A 27,914-nucleotide genomic window follows, 5' to 3' on the forward strand; every position below is an offset into this window, starting at 1 on the left:
AGATGTTCCATCCTCTAAATCACTAATTCTATCTTCTGTCTCTTTAAATCTATCATTGTAGGTATCCATTGTTTTTTCCATATTTTCTACTTTATCCTTCACTTCCATAAGTTCTGTGATTTGTTTTTCAGTTTTTCTATTTCTTCTTTATGTTCAGCCCATGTCTTCTTCATGTCCTCCCTCCATTTATCGATTTCATTTTTGAAGAGGTTTTCCATTTCTGTTCGTATATTTAGCATTAGTTGTCTCAGCTCTTGTATCTCATTTGATCTATTGGTTTGTTCCTTTGACTGGGCCATATTCTCAATCTTCTGAGCGTGGACAGTTATCTTCTGCTGCTGGCGTCTGGGCATTTAGTCAGATTTCCCTGGGTGTCGGACCCACCAAGGTTGTAAGATTTTTCTGTGACATCTCTGGGTTCTGTTTTTCTTATCCTGCCCAGTAGGTGGCTCTCGTGGCACATGTTTGTCTCACGTGTTTGGAAGGGATCCCTCCGGTCACCGATCTCCGCGGCCTGGGGATTTCTGATCCAATTCTCTCCGTTTGTTCGGGGGGCCGCGCGTGGTGTGGGCGTTAGCCACCGCGGCTTGAGGGGACCCTGTGGCTGGTCACCGGCCGCAGTGGGCCCGGGGAATTCGCCACCGAACCAGGAAGTCGTCCGCGCGGGAGGGGCGTCGGTCACCGGCCGCCGCGGCCTGTGGAATTCCCCACCAGACCAGGAAGCCGCCCGCGGGGGAGGGCCAGCGCAGCTTGGGTAGCCCTCTGATCCGAGACTCGTAGCCAGACCAGGAAGCCGCCCGCAAAAGAGGGGTGCCGGCCGCCTCGGCTTGGGAAAATTGTCTCTCCGAGACTCTCAGCTGGCCCGGGAAGGAGGGAGGGAGGAGCTCCGGCCGCCACAGCTGCCACTGCTCGGGAAATCGCGCGCCGCTCGGGGATCTCACCGCAGCCGAGTCTCGCAGTCAGACTAGCCAGTCCGGACTGGGGTACGCTGTGTGTCCATTCCCTGCTGTGGCCCCGGAAGTTGTTCTGCACTGTTTCAGTTCACCTAGTAGTTGCTTTGGAGGAGGAACTAAGACCCACGTACCTTACTAAGCCGCCATCTTGGCGTCATCCCAAAAATTTTGATATGTTATATTTTCATTTGTCTCTAGATATTCACTATTTTCTCTTACAGTTTCTTCCTTGACCCAGTGATTGCTTAAGGTTGTGTTGTTTAGTCTCCATTTATTTGTGAATTTGGGGGACTTCTGCCTTTTATTGATTTCCAGCCTCATTTCATTATGATCTGAGAAAGTGTTCTGTATGATCTCAGTCTTTTTAAATTTATTGAACTTGCTTTATGACCCAGCATATGGTCTATCTTGAGAATGATCCATGAGCACTTGAGAAAAATGTGTATCCTCAGGCTGCAGCACTTTCAGCAAACATGCCTTTATCAACACGAAGTCTGCAGGCAGAGCATTTATGGCTGCACAGAAATGTTATAAAAAAATGGACAGATATGTTGAAGTCTTCCTATGTTCAGCTGTGGGAATGAACATTGTGTTAATGGGGGGCACTTTAAAGTGAAATGTCTTCTCTCCACCACCATGTAAGTTACCATGTTTGAGTCCTCCCTCCTACACATTTCCAGCTCTGGCAGAAGTTATTCCCACTGAACCTGCCATTTATCTGCCTTTGTACTTTTGAGTATACAAGCCCTGTAACCCTCTATAGCATACTGTCCAGCTGGCACTCAGCTTTTCATAAACTGCATAGCATACTATTCCTAGTATGCAACTGAGGATGTACTTATACAGAAATGACCAGGCCAAGACTCTACCTGAAGAAAGGGTTTATATTTAAAGGTCCCCCCAATTAGACCATCCTCAGCAAAGAAGTATTTGAGAAACACATAGTGATCCTGAAACCACCAGCCATAAGAAAATTTCAAGCAACTTCCCGGAAAGTTCGTTACTTAGGCTGCAGATTTTCAGCAAACATGATTGGACAGAGAACCTCTGCCCTATCCTTTGGGGGAGTGAAAAATTTGAACCAGTCATGCTAAGTTCTTATAGCAAACAGCATGCAACATACATACCTGGCTTCTTGGTTGCTGATTGCAAGCAAGCATTTAAAATGTGAATTTAATATCAGATGTCTGCATTGCTTCCATCTAAAGAGGCATCATCAGTGGTACCATAGGTACCATATTAAGTCTTGAGAAAAAACTATTCCATGAGAACTGACCATCTCCACCATGAACTCTTTTATGGAAACCTTTATTTTTGTGTATTCCCACTCTTTAACTCTCCTTGTCTTCTACACAATCATGCCGTTTTGCTAAGTAACTCAAGAATAAGGGCTTGGAATACTTAAGTCACAAACTTAAGCAAAAGTATTAAATAAAACCTCAGCACTTCCAGGTATCTTGGCCACCATGATGTCTTACAGTTTAAAACCAATTCAAATGATTTTTAAAACACTTCAGGATAAATTAGAAGAATGGTGCACCATCCATAAAGCATACATAGTTAAAAAATTGAAACTGTTTTCAGCAAGTACCAGTAGTAAGTAAGAATGAAGTAGGGAGCAAAATATAAAACCAAAAATGAAGTAGCTACATGTAGTTAGTAATTTCTAGTTTGAACTGTAACAGTAATGTCATATGTATTATTTTATATTGTACTTTTTCATTATTGATGGTTTGGACTTTAACAGAAATTCCATAGTTTTTAATATCACTGAAATGAGAATATTTGACCATTGCATTCTAGAAAGCAATATACTAACTGGACTGAAGTGGATGCTTTTATATATTAAGATGGCCTTAAACCTTTTTCTCTTATGTCTTAACTGTCAAATAATTAAAACTTTTAAAAGCACAGGACTATATAGTCAGCATGCTGGACTGAGATAAAAACTGATGCAGTTTATGAACAGGTACTGATGCTGTCAGTGTTCAGCACTATGGATGTAGGTGTGTTTCTGCTACAAAAGTGCAATATTAGACACTAGCTAGCTAGAACTGCTGCCTTGTAACTCCAAAGAGGAAAATAGGTACTGATTAACTAAGTGCACGTATTTCTTTAATTTACTCTGTTATCCTTTGCTTGGATGCAGTGCCATCCAGATGTATGTGGCTGCTATTTTTATTTACTTTGCATTACTTTCATTAATACTGTACCTTGACTGGAAAGCCAAACATTTCCCTCTTCAGCTGAACAGTAATGGCCCTTTAACTGCAGTAGAAAAAAAATTTTTCCGTGAAAATTGGTGGTAACTGGCATTTAAGATCAGAAAAAATAAATTATTTGTACTGGATGCCTTAAGATGCTGTTTTCCCAAAGCTTTGAAAGACTTTAATATAGACAATAATACTTTCTACAATATTATTGAGTTTTTGTTGAATCATTATATTTGATAGTAAAACTTGCCTGTTTAATCTCCAAAAAAAAAAAAGTTAATTAAAAATTATTTTGGAGAGTTTTTTCTCCTGGTATTTATTCTTAATCTAATGAGACAAATCAAGATTGAAGTAGAGGGACTGAGTCTCCCCACAGAGACCATTGTTCTGTGCTTTTCCTCCAAACGTTGGCATGGACAACCGAATGATTGGTTATGCCCTTTGCTAGGTATGGAACACAGATCAATTTTAGGCCTTTGGAGTTCACAATGTGTGTGTGACCTCCAGATGGGGAGTGATATTAAGCAGTTGGATGTATGAAACTACAGCTCAAGAAAAATCTTGACTGGCAATATAGATTAAAATTAGTTGAAGTCATAGGTGAGTATGAGATCATCAGGAAGTGAGTTGAGTAAAAAAATGGGTGTCGTATAAACCCATGAAGAACAGAGAGGGTAGAGGAAAGGAAGTATAAAGGTCATTAGGAAAGAATAGTCAGAGAAGAAAGTTTCATCAGATACTGTGCTCTTTCAGGAAGGAGGCAGATGTTGACAGTGTCAGATGTGGCTAAGTGATAATATAGCAAATAAATACTGAAAAAATGCCCATTGTAACAGTTGGGAGGTTATTGGGGAGAAAGCAGATTCTCTGCAGAGTGTTGGGGTAGGAGGCAAAGTCAGGTTGCTGTACACTGAAGAATTAATGGAAAGGATGAAATGGAGATAGGGTATACAGGCTACTTTTACTGTTTATCAGTGAAAGCAGTGGGTGGGGAGGCCCTTGATAGCTAGAGAAGGATATATATATTGAGCAGATTACTACCTGAGCTGGTGTGTGTGACTGTACATTTGTCTTTTCTGGGTTGTAACCTGGAGGGTTCTATATCTTTGCATTCTTGGATCCTAGTGCAGTGTCCTTCACAAGGCAACTATTCTGTAATAGTTGTTGATCATGATTATAACTTAATTAGCATCTCTTTTTTCATCAAGTATATCAACATCATCTCCAAACAGGTATTAAATCTACATAAGGCTGAAGTGTGCAACAACATGGATGAACTTTGAGGACATTGTTATGGGAAATGATTGAGACTCAGAAGACAAATATTGTATGATCTCACTGATGTGAACTAATTATAGTATGTAAATCCATAGACATACATATAAAAGATAGATTACCAGGATTCAGAATGAGACTAAAGAATGGGGAGTGGTTGCTTAATATGGGCAGAATGTTTAGATTGAGATTAAATGTTTGGAAATGAATAGATAATGGTAGCATGTTCTTGTGAGAATAATTAATAATATTGAATGGTGTGTGAATGCGGTGGGAAAGGGAAGTTTAGAGTCATGTTTGTCACTGGAAGGAAAGTTGGAGATCAAAACATGTGAATGTATTATTGTAAACCTTGACAAAACATGGGGATGTATAATACAGTGAATCTTGTGGTGGACTATGACTATGATTAATTGTACAAATATAAAAAATATTAAAAAGTTCTTTCATGAAGTAGAACAAATGTATGACACTGTTGCCAGGAGTTATAAATAGAGGGATATGTAGGAAAAAATGTACCAATTGCAAACTATGGATTGGAGTTAACAGTAATTTAAAAAAATATATTTTTATTGATAAAACAGCATACAAACACAAACATTCTTAACATGCAAATATTCCACACATGGTGTACAATCAGTGGCTCACAATGTTGTAACATAGTTGTGTATTCATCACCATGATCATTTTTTATAACATTTGCATCACTCCAGAAAAAGTAATAAAAAGAATAAAGAAAAAATACATTGCATATCCCATACCCCTTCTTCTCTTGACATATTGGGTATTTCCATCTACCCAATATGTTTTAAACTTTGTTCCCCCTATTATTTGTTGTTTTTTATCTGTATTTTTTTATGGTCTTTTTTTTTGCATAGGCAGGCACTGGGAAACAAACTTCGGTCTCCAGCATTGCAGGCGAGAACTTTGCCTGCTAAGCCACCATGGCCCACCCTTAATCCATAGTTTTCGCTCATCTGTCCATACCCTAGATAAAGGGAGCATCAGACACGACATTACAGTCACATTGTAAACATTATATCTTTATATAATCATCTTCAAGAAACAAGTCTACAACAATAATATTTTAGTATTCTTTCAACAATAGTAACAAATTAACCACACCAGTACCAGTACTGTGGGTCAACATTAGGGGGCATATAAAGGATATGGGAGAATTTGGCTTTTATTTTTTGTTCTTTTTTTTGGTAGTAATGAAAACATTCTAATATTGCTAATGGGGTTGTGTGCACAACTATCTGATGATGCTGTGAGCCATCCTTTGGATGGTATGTGAATATATCTCAATAAAACTGGAAAAAACAAAACAAAACCAAACAGTCCACCGAAGGGCTTGCATTTTACCCAAGTTTAACTCTACTGTAGCCTTTCTAGCCTGGCTTACTGAAAAGAGAATGGGCTTTGAAGTCAAACAGAAGTATAATTCAAATCCTTATGCTGGTGCTTCTTATCTGTCATTTCAACAAGTTAATTACCACTTTTGGCCCCTTTTTCCTGATCTGTGAAATGGAATCATAACACCTCCCTCATAGGGTTGTGCTAGGATTCACTAAAGAGCTGTGTAAAGCATTTTGTATAGCACCTGAAACAAATTAGTAAATGCTTTCTAGAAAAATAACCTTACGTCTTATGTATGTCAGCACTACATTTAAGCATTTGATTTAAAGTAGTGTATGTTGATATGTTAGAAGTTTAAGAGCAAGCATACTTGATTGAAATTGAGTGAAAAATTAGACTTGAATTAAAATGTTTCTTTTCTTGACTCCCCTTCCAAACCAGGTCCTGAGGGAGTCTAACAAATTAGCAGAAATGGAAGAACCACCCTTGCTTCCAGGAGAAAATATTAAAGACATGGGTCTGTAATCACATTTTTTGTTTACTTTTCTTCTCCTTTCTAATTATACAAACTCTTTAATACTCTCAGCATACAGAGAATAGGCCAGCTATTACAGAGACACCTCCAGCCTTTCTAGCGTCTTTCTATAAGCTTAAGCCTGTCCCTGTTTATAGTGTTCATATTTGGACTGTTAGGAAATAACACATTGAATTATATTCCACTTCTTCTCTAGTTTGCTTTACTTTCTTTGAAGTAGATGGCTTTTTAAAAAAACTGTTGCTCAATTCCATGCAAACAACTTCATTTTTTTTAATTACTGCATTCAGATATTGGGTTGCTAAGATAAAAATATTGAATTATCACTCTGTACAAGTAATTTTTCTTGAAGAACACTCTCTCATTTGCCTTATTTATTTATTTATTTTTTACTTTGAATAAACTCATGTCACTAATTGAATGAAAACATTTCACCTCCATTGCCAGGCAAGCAGTTTGATGTATGTGCCTTTGTCTGTCTGGCCTACAGAGCTAAACATTTACTTATATTAATATGGATTAGAAACTGAAAGTGAGCATTTAAACTACTTTTTGTTCTCATGCTCTTTATTTCATCTCTGTGGGTGCTCTGTAAAATACCCATAGATAGATGAAGAGGGTAATTAGTTTCTTTCCAAAGTAGACACCATCTTTTATTTTATTATAAATCGTAATTAAAAAAAAGAATTTAAATGCTAAATTTTCGCTCGCTAGTTGTCTTTTCCTTGCATATAAATAAGCCAAAGGGGTGGAGCCACCCTCCAAATAAGTCTTATTACTGTTAGTAAATTTAATTTCTTAGCGCTTAGCATGGTATTTGTCTCTTCTTGTTCTTGACCCTTGATTAGATACCTCCCTAGTCTCTTTTTCACCCCAGTCAGCTTCAAGTTCTGTTAAACTGCTGATTATCAATATTTTATATTATACAGCAATCGTTATCATTATTTAGTATCTTCTGTCTTATTTAGTCATCCTCACAGTAATCTTCTGAGAGAGATATTAAACTCATTTTGTTGATGAGGAAACTAAGGCATAGAGACATTATCTACTTAGTAAAGTTAGAGCTAGAATTGTGACAGTTTTTTTTATCCTTCAAATCTAAAGCCCATGCTATTTCTCATGCGTATTTATCCATTATGATAAATTGCCTTATAAAAGACTCTCAAGTTACCACTCCATCTATTTTGTTGCTCCTTTTCCTTTAAATATTAGCACTCCTTAGGAGTTCATCCATGACCTTTTTCCCTCCTATATACTCTCTTTGACCATATCTAAATTAGTAGATTCATCTACCACCTATGTGCTGATGACCCCAAAATTAGTGTTTTCATGTCCTGACACATATAAACAAATGCCTTTAAGACACAGGCCTTTGGATATTCCATAGGAACCTTATATCCAGTTTCTTTAAAACTTGAAGTCATTCCCTTTGACCCCAAACTTACTCCTTTTCCTGCATTCTCTTTCTTAGTTAATATCAATGGCAGTTTTCCAGTTGCTGAAGTCAGAAACCTGGGAGTTATCACAGACTGTTCTTTTTTTCTGAACTCCCACATCCAATTAGTTACCTGATCTGGAGGTGTAAGTCCCTAAGAATTTCTTGAATTTGTTTTATCCTCTCAATTTTCATAGGCCCTTGGTATAATATTTCAGGTATTTAGGAGAAATTTCAAGTAGAAATATCTTATAAGTAGATAAGGGAGCTTAAAAAAAAAATCTGGACTGGAGGTCCATATTTGGCAATTGTAAGAACATGAGGTATTAGTTGAACGTAGGAGGATGAACATAATCAGAAGGTGTATGTGTGAGAAAAGGACTAAGAGCATAGCTTCAGTGAATGCTAACATTTTATAATTATATCGAAGAACCAGGGAAGGAAACTGAGAAGAAATAGAAAACGGTATGAGATAAATTAGGAGAGAGCCAGACTTGACACTTACCATTGTCCAGATACATGCTCTACTTTCCTGCTTTTGTATTTTGGAGTAGGCTTTCCTTCTGCATCGGGTGGCTATCTCATCATCGCCACCCACATGAAGGATAACACTCACTGAGGCACAACTCACAGGCCTATATTCCTTGAACACCTCTCAGCTCTTATGGGGGGTGACCTTTCCCACCTCTGCATTACTTAGAGGATGTTTTTTTGCCTGTCTTTCTGCACAGGCCACACACTCTCATATATTAATTTGTTCTCTTCCTTTAGACTTGTATTCTTTTCAAGGTCATTTTTGTATATCTCACAGAATCTACTGGATTGTTCCTCTATAAACTTTTCATTTGACAGGAAAGATAAATATACAATTTTTTGGTACCACTAGGCAGTATTATAGTAAAATTTAGAGTAATATCTAATATATTAAATAAAATATCCTGCTTTAAAATCACCTACATTGACTTGATATGTAAAAAAGCTAAATTTAATAGGGAACATATAAAAGGGTAGGATAACCTTGCATTTTTCACTTTGTGAAAAAACCTTGGATATTTAGTTGGTTTAATGTAAGTCCACAATTGAGATGTTTTTTTTAGAAGTTAAGGTTGTAGGAACATCAGCTGAATGCCATAGGGAAGGAATAGTCTCAGCGTGTTGTGACCTCCCCACGTTAGGAGTAGAGGTAGCCCCAGTCTAGTAATTAAACCTTTAGCACAAGAGACAGATGTTAAACAGGTTGTGCTACCTTACTGGCTTAGCTTTGTGATGAGACAAGAAGCGTGATGTGGTAGAGTATGGATTGAATTTGTAGTCAGAAGAACTGGACTCAAGTCTTAATCTTAGCAGTTATTGGTTCTGAGATATTAGGCAATTCATTTTCATTCTCTTAGCACCAGTTTGATAATTATAGCTCTTACCTTTATGGGTTGTTTTGAAGCTTAAAATATTTTCTAAACTCGAATTGTTAGGCCACCAATGCTGGTTGTTACTCTGTCCTTTATTCTGGGAAAGTTTCTAGTCACAGTCTCCCTTCTATTTGATATGAACTCTGCTAATTATAACCTTTTCACAGTGACTTAGTTGCCACCAGACAAAGAAAGAAGGATAGAGGGACAGACCAAAGCAAAGCCTATTGACAGTAATAGTAACATCAGTATAAACGTTTATACTTGTCATTTAGTAAAAGAAGTAAAAGAGGCACATCCTGCAGTGAAATATAGAATAATGAGATGATTTTCTTGAGTGAATAAGAAAACTGTCTCTGGAAGGAATCCAGAAATGTTCTTAGTACATCGAATAAAGCCTTCTTAGTTGAGGTAAAAATTCACAAGGGCAAGAAAATGGGAGCAAGGCAAGTTTGTGTTTCTTTACATAAAGATGGGTTTACTTGATTTTGAAAGCTTCCCTCTAATGAGCTATCCATCAGAAACAGTGATTTAAAATTATGAAGTTCATATTCCCAAGGGAACTGTTTCAAAGATTAGAAATGTTTGTTAAAGATCAGTCTCATTTCAGATTTCATACAAAACAGTCAGTCCTTCAAAGAAAAGAATAAGAAGCAAAGTCCAGGAATTTCAATACCTTATTACACATATTTTTTTATGGCCCTAAGTTTTCCCAGAAGTCCCTTGAAAATTCTTAGAAATTTGCCATGCCTAAGAAGTATACCTTATTTCCTTGGAATGATGAAGATACTTCTTTATCTGATGATTTGCCGCAATAATGACATAACAGGAATTCATGAATATTTAAAGATATTAAAACTTCATATTGGGCTTTGTATGCTCTGCCATAGTAAATGCTATTTTGAGTTAGTAATAGCTGAACTAACTTGTCTAATCAGTCAGTGCATCTTTTTAAAAAGCAGAATACTGTTTACGCTTATTTATCATATAATAAAATGATGCTTGTGATTATTTCTCTACAAAGTTTGACATTGTTTCCCTAGTCAGGAGTATATTGCTCTCTTGTTTTAGTATTATTTATCTGAGAAATCATATTTCATGTACATTTCATTTCTCCTACAGCAATTTCCTCAGAAAGTAATCTATATGATAGGAATCTTTGGTAGTAGGTATTTTAGGTATTATATTTTTAGAGGAATGTCAACAAACTAGACTAGCCAGAGGAAGACCAGCAGATTGGTGTTAAGATTGCGCCTTGAGACATTTTACTGCTGTTACCACTATTACCAACTCCCTTCCTGCCTGCTCTCACTCCGCGCCTGCTTTAGCCAGGAGGAACAGTGGTCATCTTTGTTTCCTTCTGGTCTGTCTCCAAGGAAGAGATGTCCCTCTTTCTCTTCAATCTTTCCCATTATTTCTGCATTGAAAGCTTAGATTAGGCTTCTGAAGTCTCCTTAAATCATAGATTTTGTGATTTTTGAACATATTAGACTATCAAAATTCTATTCCATTTTATTTGTGAAAAGACAGGAATACAGTTTTTAATATTGCACAATGTATAGTGAAACTGTGGACTTTTTCTTTTCAGCCAAAGATGTAACTTATATATGCCCGTTTACTGGTGCTGTACGAGGAACTCTGACTGTCACAAATTATAGATTATACTTCAAAAGCATGGAACGGGTAAGACTTGTTACTGAATTAAATTTTGTATGTACATGTGTGTGTTATTTATAGTCAGTTTTGTTTATTTTTGATCATTTCTAATTAAAGAATTTCCAACTAAGATTTTTCTCAGCTATAATTATGTAGTATCATTTGCTCAGTTTTGATTTGTTTTTCTTTCCTTTCTTTAGGACCCTCCATTTGTTTTAGATGCTTCTCTTGGTGTGATAAGTAGAGTAGAAAAAATTGGTGGTGCTTCTAGTCGAGGTGAAAATTCTTATGGACTAGAAACTGTGTGCAAGGTAAATTTTATAATATGTACGTGTTTTATTTGTACTTTTAAATAGAGCCTGTGTTTGGAAACTGGTTTCAAAAATATCAAATCAATTTCATACTAAAAACATTCCTAGTAGAAAACAAATTAACGTTTAGGAGTAATAAAGAGAAAAGTTCAGCTGTCATGAATTACTCTTGAATTCTTTTGGGCCCTGTTTAGTCTATTTTGTGATTTTCTTCCAATTTTCAAGATCCTATTCCTTCCCAATCAGTGTCCTCCCTTAAGCAAGTTGGGACTTTAATTTGCATTGTAATATAGCTACTCACACTCTGAGACTGTGTTTGGTTTTGAGAAATCTCAACTTTGAATACAGGTGACAGTTTCATTTGAAGGCACATAAACTTTCATGTCATTTATGTGGTGCTTGAGCTGGGAATTTGAAGTACTAAGCTCATCTTTTTCTTTTTCTACTTCTTCTAGTGCATTAAGAGAAACAAGCCAATCTTATATTTGTTAGTTTGACACAGATGTTCTAAGATAGGAAATACACAGTCACCCAGAACCTTGCATCATACAGGTATTTGATTAGAAATTATGTTAGTTTGCAAGCTGCCAGAATACAGTTCTAAGGAAGTGAAAGTGTCCAAATTAAGGCACCAACAAGAGGTTACTTTCAGGGCCAATTGTTCTGAAACACCTCTGTCAGCTAGGAAATCATGTGGCTGGCATCTGCTAGTCCCTTCATGCTTTTATGCTGTGCTGCATTGCTTTCAGTCTCTGTGCACGTGGAGGTTCCTCACGTTACAATCTCTTGGCTTCCCTTGGCTCTCTCAGGTTCTGGCTTGCTTAACATCTCATGGTGATGTCTCTTGGATTCCAAGCATCTCCAAATGCCCATGTCTCTGTCCTTAAGTGTCCACATCTGTGTCTGCTCTACTGTGAAGTTCCTGTCAGCTCTGAGGATTCTGTTGTTTCTCTAGGCTCTGTCATTTCTGACTCTCTAAATTGTTTCCTCTTTTAAAGAATTCTAGTAAACTAATCAAGATACACCTGGAATGGGTGGAGTGAACTCTCTATGTAATAAAAAATTTAATACCCACGATTGGGTGTGTCACATCTCCATTGGCGATAATCTAGCCTACAATACTGAATAGGAATTAAGAGAAATGGCTGCTCCCTCAAGATTGGATCAGGATTAAAACATGACTTTTCGACGGGGGGGGGGCAAGATGGCAGCTTAGTGAGGTGCACGCATTTTAGTTCGTCCTCCAGAGCAACTACTAAATAACCAGAAACAGTACAGAACAGCTCCCGGAGCCACGACAGAGACCGGACTTCCAGCGTACCCCAGTCTGGACCAGCTGGACCGGCTGCGAGACTCCGGAACAGTGAGTTCCCCGGGTTGCGCGCACTTCCCTGAGCCGCGTGCACTTCCCCAAGCCGCAGCGGCTGGCAACTGGCACCCCTCCCTCACAGGCGGCTTCCCGGACCGGCTGCGAGGCTCCGGAACAGTGAGTTCCCCAAACCACGGCGGCCGGCGCCCCTCCCCCACAGGCGGCTTCCTAGAAGGAAAGGAAAGAGTCTCCAACAGTAGCAGGGACTGAGTCCAACCAAACACCAATAGTGGCATTAATAAACAAATTCTGACTACTAAAAATAGGCCCCCAGCTCAGGTGAAACTGATCAAGGCGGAAGTCACCTATGGGGCCAACTGAGAAAGAGGAAAGGGGACGAAACGGAGCCTTCTGCGGCTGTTTCTCTGGAGGCTTGGTTGCCTCTGGACTGAGCGCCAAGAGTACACAGGCTGCAACTGCCCCAAACACAGAAATAGGCTGCTTTCAGGGCTGTCTCCCACCTGAACCTTCCCCACGGGAGGGGAGAAACGCAACTCAGGTGGAATCCCTCTCTCAAGGAATTCAGATCCCAGGGCTTCGCAATTTGAAGCCATTAAAACGAGCCTACAACCTTTCCTCTGTCTCCACCACGCCCCCAGCAAGGAGAGCCTTCCAAAGTTAAAGGAGCCACAACATATTTTGCTGGTGGGACCCGCAGACAGACAAGAGCCACATATTGGGCAGGATAAGAAAAATAGACCCCTGAGACTTCACAGGAAACTCTTTCAACCTGCTGGGTCTCACACTCAGGGAAAACTGATGCAGGTGATTCCTTCCCCCCGAAAGGAGGCCAGCTTAGTCCAGGAAAACCTGGCTGGAGTCTGTAATACCTATGTAGACCCTCCTAAGGATAGGGAGGGAAAAGGCACCTTACAAGCAAGACAAGAAACAAGAAAATAAGAACTGAAAATTTACCCTCTGTTAAACAAAACTTAAGCTAGAGGCCCAGAAAAGGCTGAACTGAAGGTCAATGAATAGATAGACAACAAACTCATCTAGCAAGAAAACCCTAGGTAAGATAAGTGAAAGCAATCTCCAGAATAAACTAATGAAGGTAATTAAATGTCCAGACACCAGCAAAAAATAACAAATCACACCAGGAAAATTGAAGATATGGCCCAGTCAAAGGAACAAACCAGTAGTTCAAATGAGATACAGGAGCTGAGACAACTAATTCTGAATATACGAACAGAAATGGAAAACCTCTTCAAAAACGAAATCAGTAAATTGAAGGAGGACATGAAGAAGGCAAGGAATGAACAAAGCGAAGAAATGGGAAGTCTGAAACAACAAATCACAGAACTTATGGGAAGAAAAGATACAGTAGAAGAGATAAAAAAAAACAATGGAAACCTACAATGGTAGATTTCAAGAGACAGAGGTTAGAATTAGTGAACTGGAGGATGGAACATCTGAAATCCAAAAAGAAACAGAAAATATAAGAAAAAGAATGAAAAAATTTGAGCAGGGGCTCAGGGAATTGAATGATAATATGAAGCGCACAAATATATGTGTTGTGGGTATCCCAGAAGGAGAAGAGAAGGGAAAAGGAGGAGAAAAACTAATGGAAGAAATTATCACTGAAAATTTCCCAACTCTTATGAAAGACCTAAAATTACAGATCCAAGAAGTGCAGCGCACCCCAAAGAGAGTAGATCCAAGTAGGCGTTCTCCAAGACACTTACTAGTTAGAATGTCAGAGGTCAAAGAGAAAGAGAGGATCTTGAAAACAGCAAGAGAAAAACAATCCATCACATACAAGGGAAACCCAATAAGACTATGGTAGATTTCTCAGCAGAAACCATGGAAGCTAGAAGACAGTGGGATGATATATTTAAATTGCTAAAAGAGAAAAACTGCCAACCAAGACTCCTATATCCAGCAAAATTGTCCCTCAAAAATGAGGGAGAAATTAAAACATTCTCAGACAAAAAGTCACTGAGAGAATTTGTGACCAAGAGACCAGCTCTGCAAGAAATACTAAAGGGAGCACTAGAGACAGATACAAAAAGACAGAAGAGATAGGTATGGAGAAGAGTGTAGAAAGAAGGAAAATCAGATATGATATATAAAATACAAAAGGCAAAATGGTAGAGGAAAGTATTACCCAAACAGTAATAACACTAAATGTTAATGGACTGAATTCCCAAATCAAAAGACACAGACTGGCAGAATGGATTAAAAAACAGCATCCTTCTATATGCTGTCTACAGGAAACGCATCTTAGACCCAAAGATAAACATAGGTTGAAAGTAAAAGGTTGGGAAAAGATATTTCATGCAAATAACAACCAGAAAAGAGCAGGAGTAGCTATACTAATATCCAACAAATTAGACTTCAAATGTAAAACAGTTAAAAGAGACAAAGAAGGATACTATCTACTAATAAAAGGAACAACTCAACAAGAAGGCATAACAATCATAAATATTTATGCACCAAACCAGAATGCCCCAAAATACATGAGGAATACATTGCAAATACTGAAAAGGGAAATAGACACATCTACCATAATAGTTGGAGACTTCAATTCCCCACTCTCATCAATGGACAGATATCTAGACAGAGGGTCAATAAAGAAACAGAGAATTTGAATATTACAATAAATGAGCTAGACTTAACAGACATTTATAGGACATTACACCCCACAACAACAGGATACACCTTATTCTCAAGTGCTCATGAATCATTCTCAAAGATAGACCATATGCTGGGTCACAAAGCAAGTCTCAACAAATTTAAAAAGATTGAAATCATACACAACACTTTCTCAGATCATAAAGGAATGAAGTTGGAAATCAATAATAGGCAGAGTGCCAGAAAATTCACAAATACGTGGAGGCTCAACAACACACTCTTAAACAACAAGTGGGTCAAGGAAGAAATTACAAGAGAAATTAGTAAATATCTTGAGGCGAATGAAAATGAAAACACAACATATCAAAACCTATGGGACGCAGCAAAAGCAGTGCTAAGAGGGAAATTTATTGCCCTAAATGCCTATATCAAAAAAGAAGAAAGGGCAAAAATGCAGGAATTAACTGTCCACTTGGAAGAACTGGAGAAGAACAGTAAACTAACCTCAAAGCAAGCAAAAGGAAAGAAATAACAAAGATTAGAGCAGAAATAAATGAAATTGAAAACATGAAAACAATAGAGAAAATCAATAAGACCAGAAGTTGGTTCTATGAGAAAATTTACAAGATTGATGGGCCCTTAGCAAGATTGACAAAAAGAAGAAGAGAGAGGATGCAAATAAACAGGATCAGAAATGGAAGAGGAGACATAACCACTGACCTCACAGAAATAAAGGAGGTAATAACAGGATACTATGAACAACTTTATGCTAATAAATACAACAATGTAGATGAAATGGACAACTTCTAGAAAGGCATGAACAGCCAACTTTGACTCAAGAAGAAATAGATGACCTCAACAAACCAATCACAAGTAAAGAAATTGAGTCAGTCATTCAAAAGCTTCCTAAAAAGAAAAGTCCAGGACCAGACGGCTTCACATGTGAATTCTACCAAACATTCCAGAAAGAATTAGTACCAACCCTGCTCAAACTCTTCAAAAAAATTGAAGTGGAGGGAAAGCTACCTAATTCATTCTATGAAGTCAACATCACCCTCATACCAAAACCAGGCAAAGATATTACAAAAAAAGAAAACTACAGACCAATCTCTCTAATGAATATAGATGCAAAAATCCTGAACAAAATTCTAGCAAATCGAATCCAGCAACACATTAAAAGAATTATACATCATGACCAAGTAGGATTCATCCCAGGTATGCAAGGATGGTTCAACATAAGAAAATCAATTAATGTAATACACCATATCAACAAATCAAAGCAGAAAAATCGCATGATCATCTCAATTGATGCAGAGAAGGTATTTGACAAGATTCAACATCCTTTCTTGTTGAAAACACTTCAAAGGATAGGAATACAAGGGAACCTTAAAATGATAGAGGGAATATATGAAAAACCCACAGCTAATATCATCCTCAATGGGGAAAAATGGAAAACTTTCCCCCTAAGATCAGGAACAAGACAAGGATGTCCATTATCACCACTGTTATTCAACATCGTGTTGGAGGTTCTAGCCAGAGCAACTAGACAAGAAAAAGAAATACAAGGCATCAGAATTGGAAAGGAAGATGTAAAACTGTCACTGTCTGCAGATGATATGATACTATACGTCGAAAACCCAGAAAAATCCACAGCAAAACTACTAAAGCTAATAAATGAGTACAGCAAATTAGCAGGTTACAAGATCAACATTCAAAAATCTGTAGTATTTCTATACACTAGTAATGAACAAACTGAGGGGGAAATCAAGAAACGAATTCCATTTACAATTGCAACTAAAAGAATAAAATACCTAGGAATAAATTTAACTAAAGAGACAAAAGACCTATACAAAGAAAACTACATAAAACTGTTAAAAGATATCACAGAAGACCTAAATAGATGGAAGGGTATACCGTGTTCATGGATTGGAAGACTAAGTATAGTTAAGATGTCAATCCTACCTAAATTGATTTACAGATTTCGTACAATACCAATCAAAATCCCAACAACTTATTTTTCAGAAATAGAAAAACCAATATGCGAATTTATCTGGAAGGGCAGGGTGCCCCAAATTGCTAAAAGTATCTTGAGGAAAAAAAAACGAAGCTGGAGGTCTCACGCTGCCTGACTTTAAGACATATTATGAAGCCACAGTGGTCAAAACAGCATGGTACTGGCATAAAGATAGATATATTGACCAATGGAATTGAATAGAGTACTCAGATATAGACCCTCTCATCTGTGGACATTTGATCTTTGATAAGGCAGTCAAGCCAACTCACCTGGGACAGAACAGTCTCTTCAATAAATGGTGCCTAGAGAACTGGATATCTGTATGTAAAAGAATGAAAGAAGACCCGCATCTCACACCTTATACAAAAGTTAACTCAAATTGGATCAAAGATCTAAACATTAGGTCTAAGACCATAAAACAGTTAGAGGAAAATGTAGGGAGATACCTTATGAATCTTACAATTGGAGGCGGTTTTATGGACCTTAAACCTAAAGCAAGAGCACTGAAGAAAGAAAGAAATAAATGGGAGCTCTTCAAAATTAAACACTTTTGTGCATCAAAGAACTTCATCAGGAAAGTAGAAAGACAGCCTACACAATGGGAGACAATATTTGGAAATGACATATCAGATAAAGGTCTAGTATCCAGAGTTTATAAAGAGATTGTTCAACTCAACAGCAAAAAGACAGCCAACCCAATTACAAAATGGGAAAAAGACTTGAACAGACACCTACCAGAAGAAGAAATACGGATGGCCAAGAGGCACATGAAGAGATGCTCAATGTCCCTGGCCATTAGAGAAATGCAAATCAAAACCACAATGAGATATCATCTCACACCCACCAGAATGGCCATTATCAACAAAACAGAAAATGACAAGTGCTGGAGAGGATGCGGAGAAAGAGGCACACTTATCCACTGTTGATGGGAATGTCAAATGGTGCAACCACTGTGGAAGGCAGTTTGGCGGTTCCTCAAAAAGCTGAATATAGAATTGCCATACGACCCAGCAATACCATTGCTGGGAATCTACTCAAAGAACTTAAGGGCAAAGACACAAACGGACATTTGCACACCAATGTTTATAGCAGCGTTATTTACAATTGCAAAGAGATGCAAACAGCCAAAATGTCCATCAACAGATGAGTGGCTAAACACACTGTGGTATATACATACGATGGAATATTATGCAGCTTTAAGACAGAATAAACTTATGAAGCATGTAATAACATGGATGGACCTAGAGAACATTATGCTGAGTGAGTCTAGCCAAAAACTAAAGGACAAATACTGTATGGTCCCACTGATGTGAACCGACATTCTAGAATGAACTTGGAATATGTCATTGGTAACAGAGACCAGCAGGAGTTAGAAACAGGGTAAGATAATGGGTAGTTGGAGCTAAAGGGATTCAGACTGTGCAATAGGACTAGATACAAAAACTCAAAAATGGACAGCACAATAATACCTAATTGTAAAGTAATCATGTTAAAACACTGAATGAAGCTGCATGTGAGAATGGTAGAGGGAGGAGGGCTGGGGACATAAATGTAATCAGAAAGAAAGTAGATGTTAAAGATCGAGATGGTATAATCTAGGAATGCCTAGAGGTATAATAATAGTGAAATGTACAATGTACAAATTTTAAAAATGTTTTTGCATGAGGAAGAAGAGAGGATTGTCATTATTGCAGGGTGCTGAAAATAGATGATATCTAATACTTTAAAATGTCACATTATGTGTGAGACTAAAGCAAAAAATGTTTATTTGTTACAAAATTTAGATTTTTGACTAGAGCATTTCCTAATATAACTCATGTAGATAGTTTGATTGAATGTCATAAGTACTTGGAATCTCAGGTAGCACATGAGTCTTTGTTGGTTTGTCCAGAGTGATCCCCCAATGAATCCCAGAATGATTTGATCAATGACTGGAAAAGTATTTGCAAGCCCCCTTTGGGAAATGGTGAGAATGGGGAGAAATTCAGCCTCCCCAAGTTGAATTCTTGATATTCTCACAAGCAGTGTGGACAACCAAAGCTATAGGCTGAGCCCCCAGTCTTGGGGTTTGTTCACATGAAACTTAAACCCACAAAAGATAGGTCAAGTCTACTTAAAATTTAGGCCTAAGAGTCTCCCCCAAGAGAACCTCTTTTGTTGCTCAGATGTGGCCTCTCTCTCCAGCCAATATGATGAGCATTCTCACCACCCTCCCCCCTCTGCATGGGACATGACTTGTAGGGGTGTGGACCTTCCTGGCAACATGGGACAGAGATCCTGGAATGAGCTGAGACTCAGCATCAAAGGACTGAGAAAAACCCTAGAATGAGCTGAGAATTAACATCAAAAGACTGAGAGAACCTTCTCGACCAAAAGGGGGAAGAGTAAAATGAGGCAAGGTGTCAATGGCTGAGAGATTCCAAACAGAGTCGAGAGGTTATCCTGGAGGTTATTCTTATGCATTAAGTAGATGTGGAGAGGCTGGAGGGAATTGCCTGAAAATGTAGTGCTGTGTTCCAATAGCCATGTTTCCTGATGATGATTGAACATAGATATAGCTTTCACAATGAGACTCTGTGAATGTGAAAACCTTATGTCTGATGCTCCTTTTAGCTACTATATCAACAGAAGAGTAGAGCATATGGAATAAAAATAAATAACAGGGGAAACAGATGTTAAAATAAATTCAGTTTGAAATAGTGGTAGGTGAAGGCGAGGGGTAAGGGGTATGGTACGTATAGTTTTTTTTTCTTTCTCTCTATTGTCGTTTTATTTCTTTTTCTGTTGTCTTTTTATTTCTTTTTATAAATCGGTGTAGAGGTACTAAGAAATGATGAATATGCAACTATGTGATGATATTAAGAATTACTGATTGTATATGTAGAATGGAATGATTTCTAAATGTTTTGTTAATTTTTTTTTAATTAATAAAAAAACAACAAAAAAACAAAAACAAAAAACATGACTTTTCTAGGGTACATAATGCTTTCATACTGGCACAGAAGTATTCTGTGGTGATATTTTGGGTATCTCTGTTGCCTCTTCATGCCATGGACTATCAGTCATTTGTGCCCTTCAATGTAATCAGATTAAAGAACAATTACCCAAAACTCTAACCCAATTCAGAAAACTCATCCTTCAATTTTATTTCTGTAGAACCATTACTACTACCTAAATCTGTAGGATTTTGCTACCAAAAATCAGGATTCTTCAGGGAACCAGAACTAGCTCTGTGTGTGTGTGTAAATAAATAGATTCACCCTGTCTAGACAAGTCAGAATTCTATATCTAGATACTGCAAATTACAGTAAGAGTGATATTGAAAGCTTGAGTCTGAATTTCTTAAGGGAAGCCCACAGTTTGGAATCTAAGGGACAAATGAGGGGTGCAGTTTTGAAGTAGAATTCCTTCTTTTCCCCAGAGCCCTCAGTTCTTTTCAATTAGACTTCCACTGATTAGATGAGACCCACCCACATTATGGAGGGTCATCTCCTTTACTTAAAGCCAACTGATTTGATTGCAGATGTTAATTCTATCTACAAAATATCTCCACAGCAATATCTGGGCTAGTATTTGACCAAATAGCTAGATGCCATAGCCTAGCCAAGTTGACATATAAAATTAACCATCACCACATGCTTACAAATTCGTAGCATCTTATATTCATAATGACCACCTTTAACGTGCATAGTACTTTTAAGGACAGATTACTTTCACATTCATTGTTTCATCTTAAGCCTCATAAAAAATCCTTTAAGGCAGACAGTATCATCTTTAATTTACAAATAAAAAACATGAGGTCCTGAACAATTAAGGCATAGCACTTTGTTGTGGAAAACCAGATATGATGTATTCATTATCTCTTAACTTTTCTATTTCTAGTTTTCCTACTGGAACAGTGTTGGGAAAATTTGATATTATAGAGCATCACTATTTTCTTATCCACTAGCATTCTTTAAATGTACTGATAAATGAATGAACCTTAGATTATATTTGTTGTATTTTTACCACTAAATCATAGATATTTAATGCCCCGTACCACTTCTACAGGTCACTGTTCTTATTATGACCTAATTAGCACCCATACAAACCTCAATTCTTGATGACAGTTTTTTTTCATTTGCTATTTCTTCCAATGCCAAATGTAAAAGCAGCAGGACATGTATAATTCAAGATACTTTCTAATGCTAATCTATGAAGTTTTGTGTATCTGGTATTAAAGCTTATGAATTTGCTATTATTTTATGCTTCGCATCATAGTCAGAAGGGCTCTGATGAATGTAAAGCTCTCAACTATGTGTCGCACATTGTCTCCTAATCACTTTTCTTTAGTGTAGTAGTAAGTAAAGCGTAGACTGTAGAAGGAGGTAAAAGAAGATGACTTTGAAATCTTGATTATTTTAAATGTAATTTTTTTCCATAAAACAAGACCATTACCAACAAACAAACATTTGTAGGGCTCCTGCTTTGGTATATTGAGGCAGCACTGTGGTTAATCCAGTAATTCTGAATACCTCTACTAGTTTAGAGATACTTACTGAGGAAAAAAAAAGCATCAACTTTTTTTAAAGATAGCAAAGGTAACATTCTAGTTTGGGATCAGATTTAGGATACAATGCTTTACTTTGTTCACGTAATGTAGGTACAGTGGCTCCCTTTGTACAGTGAACCTGCGTAGGTCACTGTTTTTTATCCGTCGATAGGGACTTGTTGCTTTGAGCAGTGGAGTATCCCTTTTTTCAGTTGTACAGAGTGAGGTATAATAAAGCTACTTTAAATTCTGTCTAGGTTAAAACATTTAAATAAATTTGGTATTCTTGGAATTATTTTTAACCTCACATTTTTTCTAAATATTGTTAAGATGTCAGTAAGCCAATACTTGGATACTTGCATTCATCCTGAGCATAGAAAATTCCTACAGGTCAAATATTGAAAGGGAGCCTTGGTCGTTAGACCTAGCCTTAGAGCTCAGATGTTATCACTAAACTATTCAGAATTCACCCTGCTAGTAGATGGTTGAAGACTTTGAACATAGGGTAGAGGAAGACCTTAAAGCAGAGATTGGTTCTATCATTCTGGCAGCAGGACACTGATGGAACAAAGGCCCAGTGGGAATGAGTCTTAGATAGGGATGGTAGGCAGGAAAATAATCACCAGACATAATGGAAATGAAGACACATGAAATGCAATAACAGCTAATCAGGTTTGTTTTTGTTTGTTTACTGTATATACAATCTAATGTTTCCGCTTTTGATCATCAGTGCTTTGAATTGCATTCACAATGTTGCATTACCATCACCCCCGTCCACTACCAAAACATTTCCATCAATCCAAATAGGAACACTGTACATTTTAGGTATAGGTTTTTAATAGGGAAACTCATGACAGAAAACGGTTATTGGAAGGAAAGAGACATTTGCCAGTAGTGTGTATCAGTGATGATGTTAAGTTTCAGATATAATATTGCTAATCTCTAGTGCCTCGTCAAATGCTGCCTTCTTCACTTGCTATTTGAGTCCATAAGCAGAGATCAATTTTCTGCCATTTGAATTCTGTCCTATATTAGAGTGTTTTTGTGTTTCTTTATATTTTTCTAAATAAATCATTGTAAGTTGCCTGCCTTCCAGGATCTCTTTCTCATTTGTTTTTGTGTCTCACATTCACAGATCTTAACTTTTTACTTATAATTCTAAGTAACCTTGTTTATTCATTAAATAAAAAGTGAACACTGATTGACTTAGATCCTTAATATTTTCTAGGATATCCGGAATTTGCGGTTTGCTCATAAACCTGAGGGGCGAACAAGAAGATCCATATTTGAGAATCTAATGAAATACGCATTCCCTGTCTCTAATAATCTGGTAAAAATATTTCTTTTCTTTGAAAAAAATCTATATTGTAATTGTTAGCGTATTGTAAAGAAACTTGTCTAGACTATTTAAGATCTTTTCATTTATGTCCCTGCTTTGCCATTTAACTAGATGTATGATTTAGACTTAATCTGATCTCTTGGATCAATTCCTAAAATGAGGAAGCTAGATTGTCTGATTTTTGAGGTCCATTTCTCATTAACATTTTCCAATTCTATGATCTTCTTATGCAGGATGTTCCTGTGATAAAAAGTTATATGTAGTGTTCATAAAGGTTTGAAATCCCCTTTGTAATTGGGAGCTGAGATTTAAGATTAGCAATTTTGGGAATGAAGGAAGAACAAACACTGAGTTACTGCTGTGTACTACTCACAGCATCGAGCTCCCTCATTTATGTTATATCATTTAAGTATCATAGTAGATATTACTTATTCATTTTAGAGAGGAAACTAGGTGAGGGTAAGCAATTAACTCAAGGGCATAGCTAGTAGGGAATAGAATTTAGAATCAACTCTGGTTTTCGTATTCCAGTTTCATTATTTTTATTATATCATAGTTGTTTCTGCCATTCTGTCTATAAAAATGATAAATTTAATGGTTCTTTTTTTTTTGCACCGTGATCACTGATTGCATGCCAAAATACTAAAAGATTATTTAGCATGTTTCAGAAAATGTAACATAAACATCAGATTTTAAAGCTGTTTAATTGTGGTATTTATGCTGTCAAACTGGTTAATTTATATCAGAAAATGTCTGTTATATAATATCTTTCATTACTTAGAAGTAAACGTACAACAGCTGCCAAAGATATCTGTTAGTGATAATATTTTAATATTTGATGAACCCATCATTGTGGATCTATGTGCTTTTCCATATATTTGAAAAATATACAAGAATAATTCTTCAAAATCATGACGAAAACTATAAAAAAGGACATCAAATAGAAAATACTTTTGCAAATAAGTCAGTGAAAACTTTGATTATGAGAAGGGTATATTTCTGATTTATTACCTCCTTAAATATCTTTTTCAGCAATGAACTCTATTTTCTTTCCTGTAGCCCCTCTTTGCTTTTGAATACAAAGAAGTATTCCCTGAAAATGGGTGGAAACTGTATGATCCTCTTTTAGAGTATAGAAGGCAGGTATGTACTTCTTTACTTTGAATTTTGTTATACCCTTTGCCTTACAAAGAAAATTTAATGAGTAGTAGTAATCAACTTTATATTCTGTGTGTGTGTCTAATGAAGGCTAATCCTGATTATTTGGCTACTTTTCAGTTTTTGAAATGCTTTTCAGAATATGTTAATGGGTGTTTTATGAACTTTTGTTTGTCTAAGAGTTTACATGTATGATAATTTATTTCAAAAATGTTTAATATTTTTAAAAATTTTAATTGTAAGTATACTTAGTTTTTAATATTCTTATGTGCCACTCAATATTTTTCACTTAGATTTTTTTCTTAAACTTTTTATTTTGAAATAACTTTTCAAACTTAAAGGGTAATCTATAAAATAATAGAAAACCTACACAGAGAACAGCATTGGTACCTGTTTTAGTTTGCAAGCTGCTGGAATGTGATATACCAGAAGTGGAACAGCTTTTGAAAAGGAGAATTTACTAAGTTGCAAGTTTATAGTTCTAAGGCTCTGAAAATGTCCAAATTAAAGCAAGGCTATGAAAATGTTCAAATTAAGGCACCAACAAGAGGTTATCTTCACTTAAGAAAGGCCAGTATAGTTCAGAGTTGGGCTTAGAATGAGGCCACATCTAAGCCACAAAAGAGGTCCTCCAGAAGTAACTCTTAGGCATACCTATGGTAGGTTAAGCTTCTCCACTGTCTACATAAGCTTCACAAGAGTAAGCTTCAAGATCAAGGGCTTGGTCTATTAATATGGGTGTCCCTAATGTTTGGCACAGTATCAGGGGATTCCCTGATGATAAAGTTTAATACTTCCGTATTTTTTCTCTCATCCCTTAAGGGACTTTGCGAATACTTTTTGATTATCTCCTTAATGTACTCTAAGATGTATCCAGGCATTACATTAACTTATATAGGATTAAAGGCCCTTACTCTTATTCTGGGCTCCCTGTGTTTCAGTTGTTCAAATGAGCTCTCCAGACAGGTCGAGTTAGATTATGTGCTACAGAAAATTTAGGTTCCAGACAAAATAAACCTTTCTTCCTTTGGTCTCAAAGAGTAGGTGTGGTTCTAAAATATAGACAGTATCTTCCTTACCCCTGTGTTCTGAATTACCTTAATCAGACCTGATTTGCTTAGTTCTTTTCCCTAAATTCCAGGTTATAGTTATATTTATAAGAGCTTACAATTTAGGCCCCTGTTTTCTTATAAGAGTTTTCTAAAGGAGACTATACAATAATTGTGCTTTTGTTTCTGGCTTTTTTTTTTTTTTTTTTCTGCATTGGCAGGCACCAGGAATCGAACCTGGGTCTCTGGCATGGCAGGCAGTGAATTCTGCCACTGAGCCACCATCACACTGCCCTCTGGCTTATTATTATTTTTTTTAATTTATTTTTTATTATCAAGCCAAAACAACATATAAGCATGAACATTCTCAACATAGAAACGTTTCATGCATGATGTACAATCAATGGCTCACAATACATCACATAGTAGTATATTCATCACAGTGATCATTTTTTAGAACATTTGCATCACTCCAGAAAAAGATAAAAAGAAAAAAGAAAAGTATTTGCTTCAGCAACACATATGCTAAAATTGGAATGATACAGAGTAGATTAGCATGGCCCCTGCGCAAGGGTGACACGCAAATTCGTGAGGCGTTCCATATTTTTAAGCAGAAATATAAAAAAAAGAGAAAAAAGAAAAAGATCAAACATACCATATTCCTTATCCTCCCTCTTATTGACCACTATTATTTCCAGCTACTCAATATATTTTAACCTTTGTTCACCCTATGTTTTTCTATACCCCTTACCAGTCCCTTTTATTTTCACTAGTATTTCAGTCTACTCTATTTTAACAGTTGTTCCCCCATTATTTATTTATTTTTAATCTATATTTTTTTACTCATCTTTCACTATCATAGATAAAAGGAGCATCAGACATGAGGTTTTCATACTCACATAGATTGTGAAAGGTGTATCGTTATACATTCACCTTCAAGAAACATGGCTACTGCAACAGAGCTCTACAGTTTTAGGCACTTCCCTCTAGCCTCTCTAATACGTCTTAAATTAAAAAGGGGATACCTATAAAATGCATAAGAAGAACCTCCAGGATAACCTGTTAACTCTGTTTGAAATCTCTCAGCCACTAACACTTTATTTTGTCTCATTTCTCTCTTCCCCCTTTTTGTTGAGAAGGTTTTCTCAATCCCCTGATGCTGAGTCCCCCTCTGGTTTATTTTGCCTCACCAAATGCCTGACAAGTTCATTCACATCGTTGCATGCCTCACGACTTTGTTCCTTTTTGTAATAGCCTTCATTCCTTTTTAAGGCTGAGTACTATTCTGTTGTATATAGAACCACATTTTATTTATCCATTCATCTGCTAATAGATATTTGGGTTGCTTCAACCTTTTGGTTATTGTGAATAAGGCTGCAGTGTTATATAAATATCTATTCAAGCCCCTGCTTTCAATTCTTCTGGCTTTGTACTTAGAAGTGGGATTGCCAGGTAGTATGGTAATTCCATCTTAACATTTGAGAACTGCCAAACTATTTTCCATAGCAGCTACAGCATTTTACATTACCACAAACAATGTACAAGAGTTCCTATTTCTCTGTATCCTTGCCAGCACTTATTATTTTCTGATTTTTTAATAGCCTTTCTAATAGGGTATGAAGTGGTATCTTATTGTGGTTTTTATTTGCATTTTCCTAAGAGCTAATTATGTTGAGCATCTATTTATGTGTTTATTGTCCATTTGTAGATCTTCTTTGGAGCAATGTATATCCAAGTCCTTAGCCCATTTTTTCAGATTTTGTCTTTTTGTTACTGCATCATAAAAGTTCTTTGTATTCTGGATAATAAGCTCTTATCTAGTTTATGGTTTGAAACTATTTTGTCCCATTCTATTGGTTGTCTTCACTTTCTTGATAATTTCCTCCAGTGCACAATAGTTTTTAATTTTGATGAAGTCTCATTTATCTATATATTTTTTCTTTTCTTGCTCTTGCTTTTGCTGTCTGTCTAAAGATCTGCTGAATTCCAGGTCATGAATTTTTTTTTCCCTAATGATGTCTTCTAAGAGTTTTATAGTTTTAGCTCTTACATGGTCCTCTATCCATTTTGAGTTGAATTTTGTATATGGTGTGAGGGAGCCGTTCGACTTCATACTTTTGCATGCAGATACCCAATTTTTCCAACACCATTTGTTGAAGAGACTTTTCTTTTCTCATTGCTTGCACCCTTGTTAAAAATCATTTGGCCATAGATATATGAGTCTGTTTCTGGACTATCACTTCTGTTCCACTGATATATTTTTCTGTCTTTTTGCCAGTAGCACACTGTCACTTTGCTGTACGGTTTGAAATTGGAAATGAGTCTTCTAATCCTGTTATTCTTTTTCAAGATTGTTTTGGCTATTTGGGGCCCCTTGACAGTTCCATATGAATTTGAGGATTGTTCAAAAAGGCATCTGGGGTTTTGATAGGGATTGCATTGAATTTGTATATTGCTGTGGGTAATAATGATATATTAACCATATTAACTCTTTGAACCCACGAACATGGATGTCTTGCCATTTATTTAGATACTCTAATTTCGTACAGCAGTTTTATAGTTTTTAATATACAAACATTTTGTATCCTTGGTTAAATTTATACCTAGATATTTTATTCTTCTAGATACTATTATTAATGGAATTGTTTTCTTAATTTGTCCTTTGGATTTTTCATTGCTAGTGTTTAGGAATACATTTGCTTTTTGTTTGTTGTACCTTGCCACTTTGCTGAAGTTA

The 27,914-nt window shown here is 36.7% G+C and overlaps 1 protein-coding gene and 1 non-coding gene across 5 annotated transcripts in view; both read left to right on the top strand.

Moving 5' to 3' along the window:
* The window catches only part of MTMR2 (myotubularin related protein 2), a 156,766-nt gene that overhangs the window by 69,940 nt on the left and 58,912 nt on the right, over positions 1-27,914 (top strand). For all 4 annotated transcript variants that reach the window (XM_077113191.1, XM_077113192.1, XM_077113190.1 and 1 more), the window contains 5 exons: positions 6,242-6,317; positions 10,765-10,859; positions 11,033-11,143; positions 22,860-22,961; positions 24,030-24,113. In XM_077113191.1, the coding sequence (XP_076969306.1) occupies positions 6,242-6,317; positions 10,765-10,859; positions 11,033-11,143; positions 22,860-22,961; positions 24,030-24,113 (468 nt within the window). The remainder of the gene's footprint in view (positions 1-6,241; positions 6,318-10,764; positions 10,860-11,032; positions 11,144-22,859; positions 22,962-24,029; positions 24,114-27,914) is intronic.
* Positions 25,679-25,785, top strand: LOC143645312 (U6 spliceosomal RNA). Its single transcript, XR_013157036.1, has one exon. It is a non-coding gene; the product is annotated as a U6 spliceosomal RNA (small nuclear RNA).

The sequence above is a fragment of the Tamandua tetradactyla genome, chromosome 8 (genome assembly GCF_023851605.1).
Source record: "Tamandua tetradactyla isolate mTamTet1 chromosome 8, mTamTet1.pri, whole genome shotgun sequence".
Taxonomy (NCBI): Eukaryota; Metazoa; Chordata; class Mammalia; order Pilosa; family Myrmecophagidae; genus Tamandua; species Tamandua tetradactyla.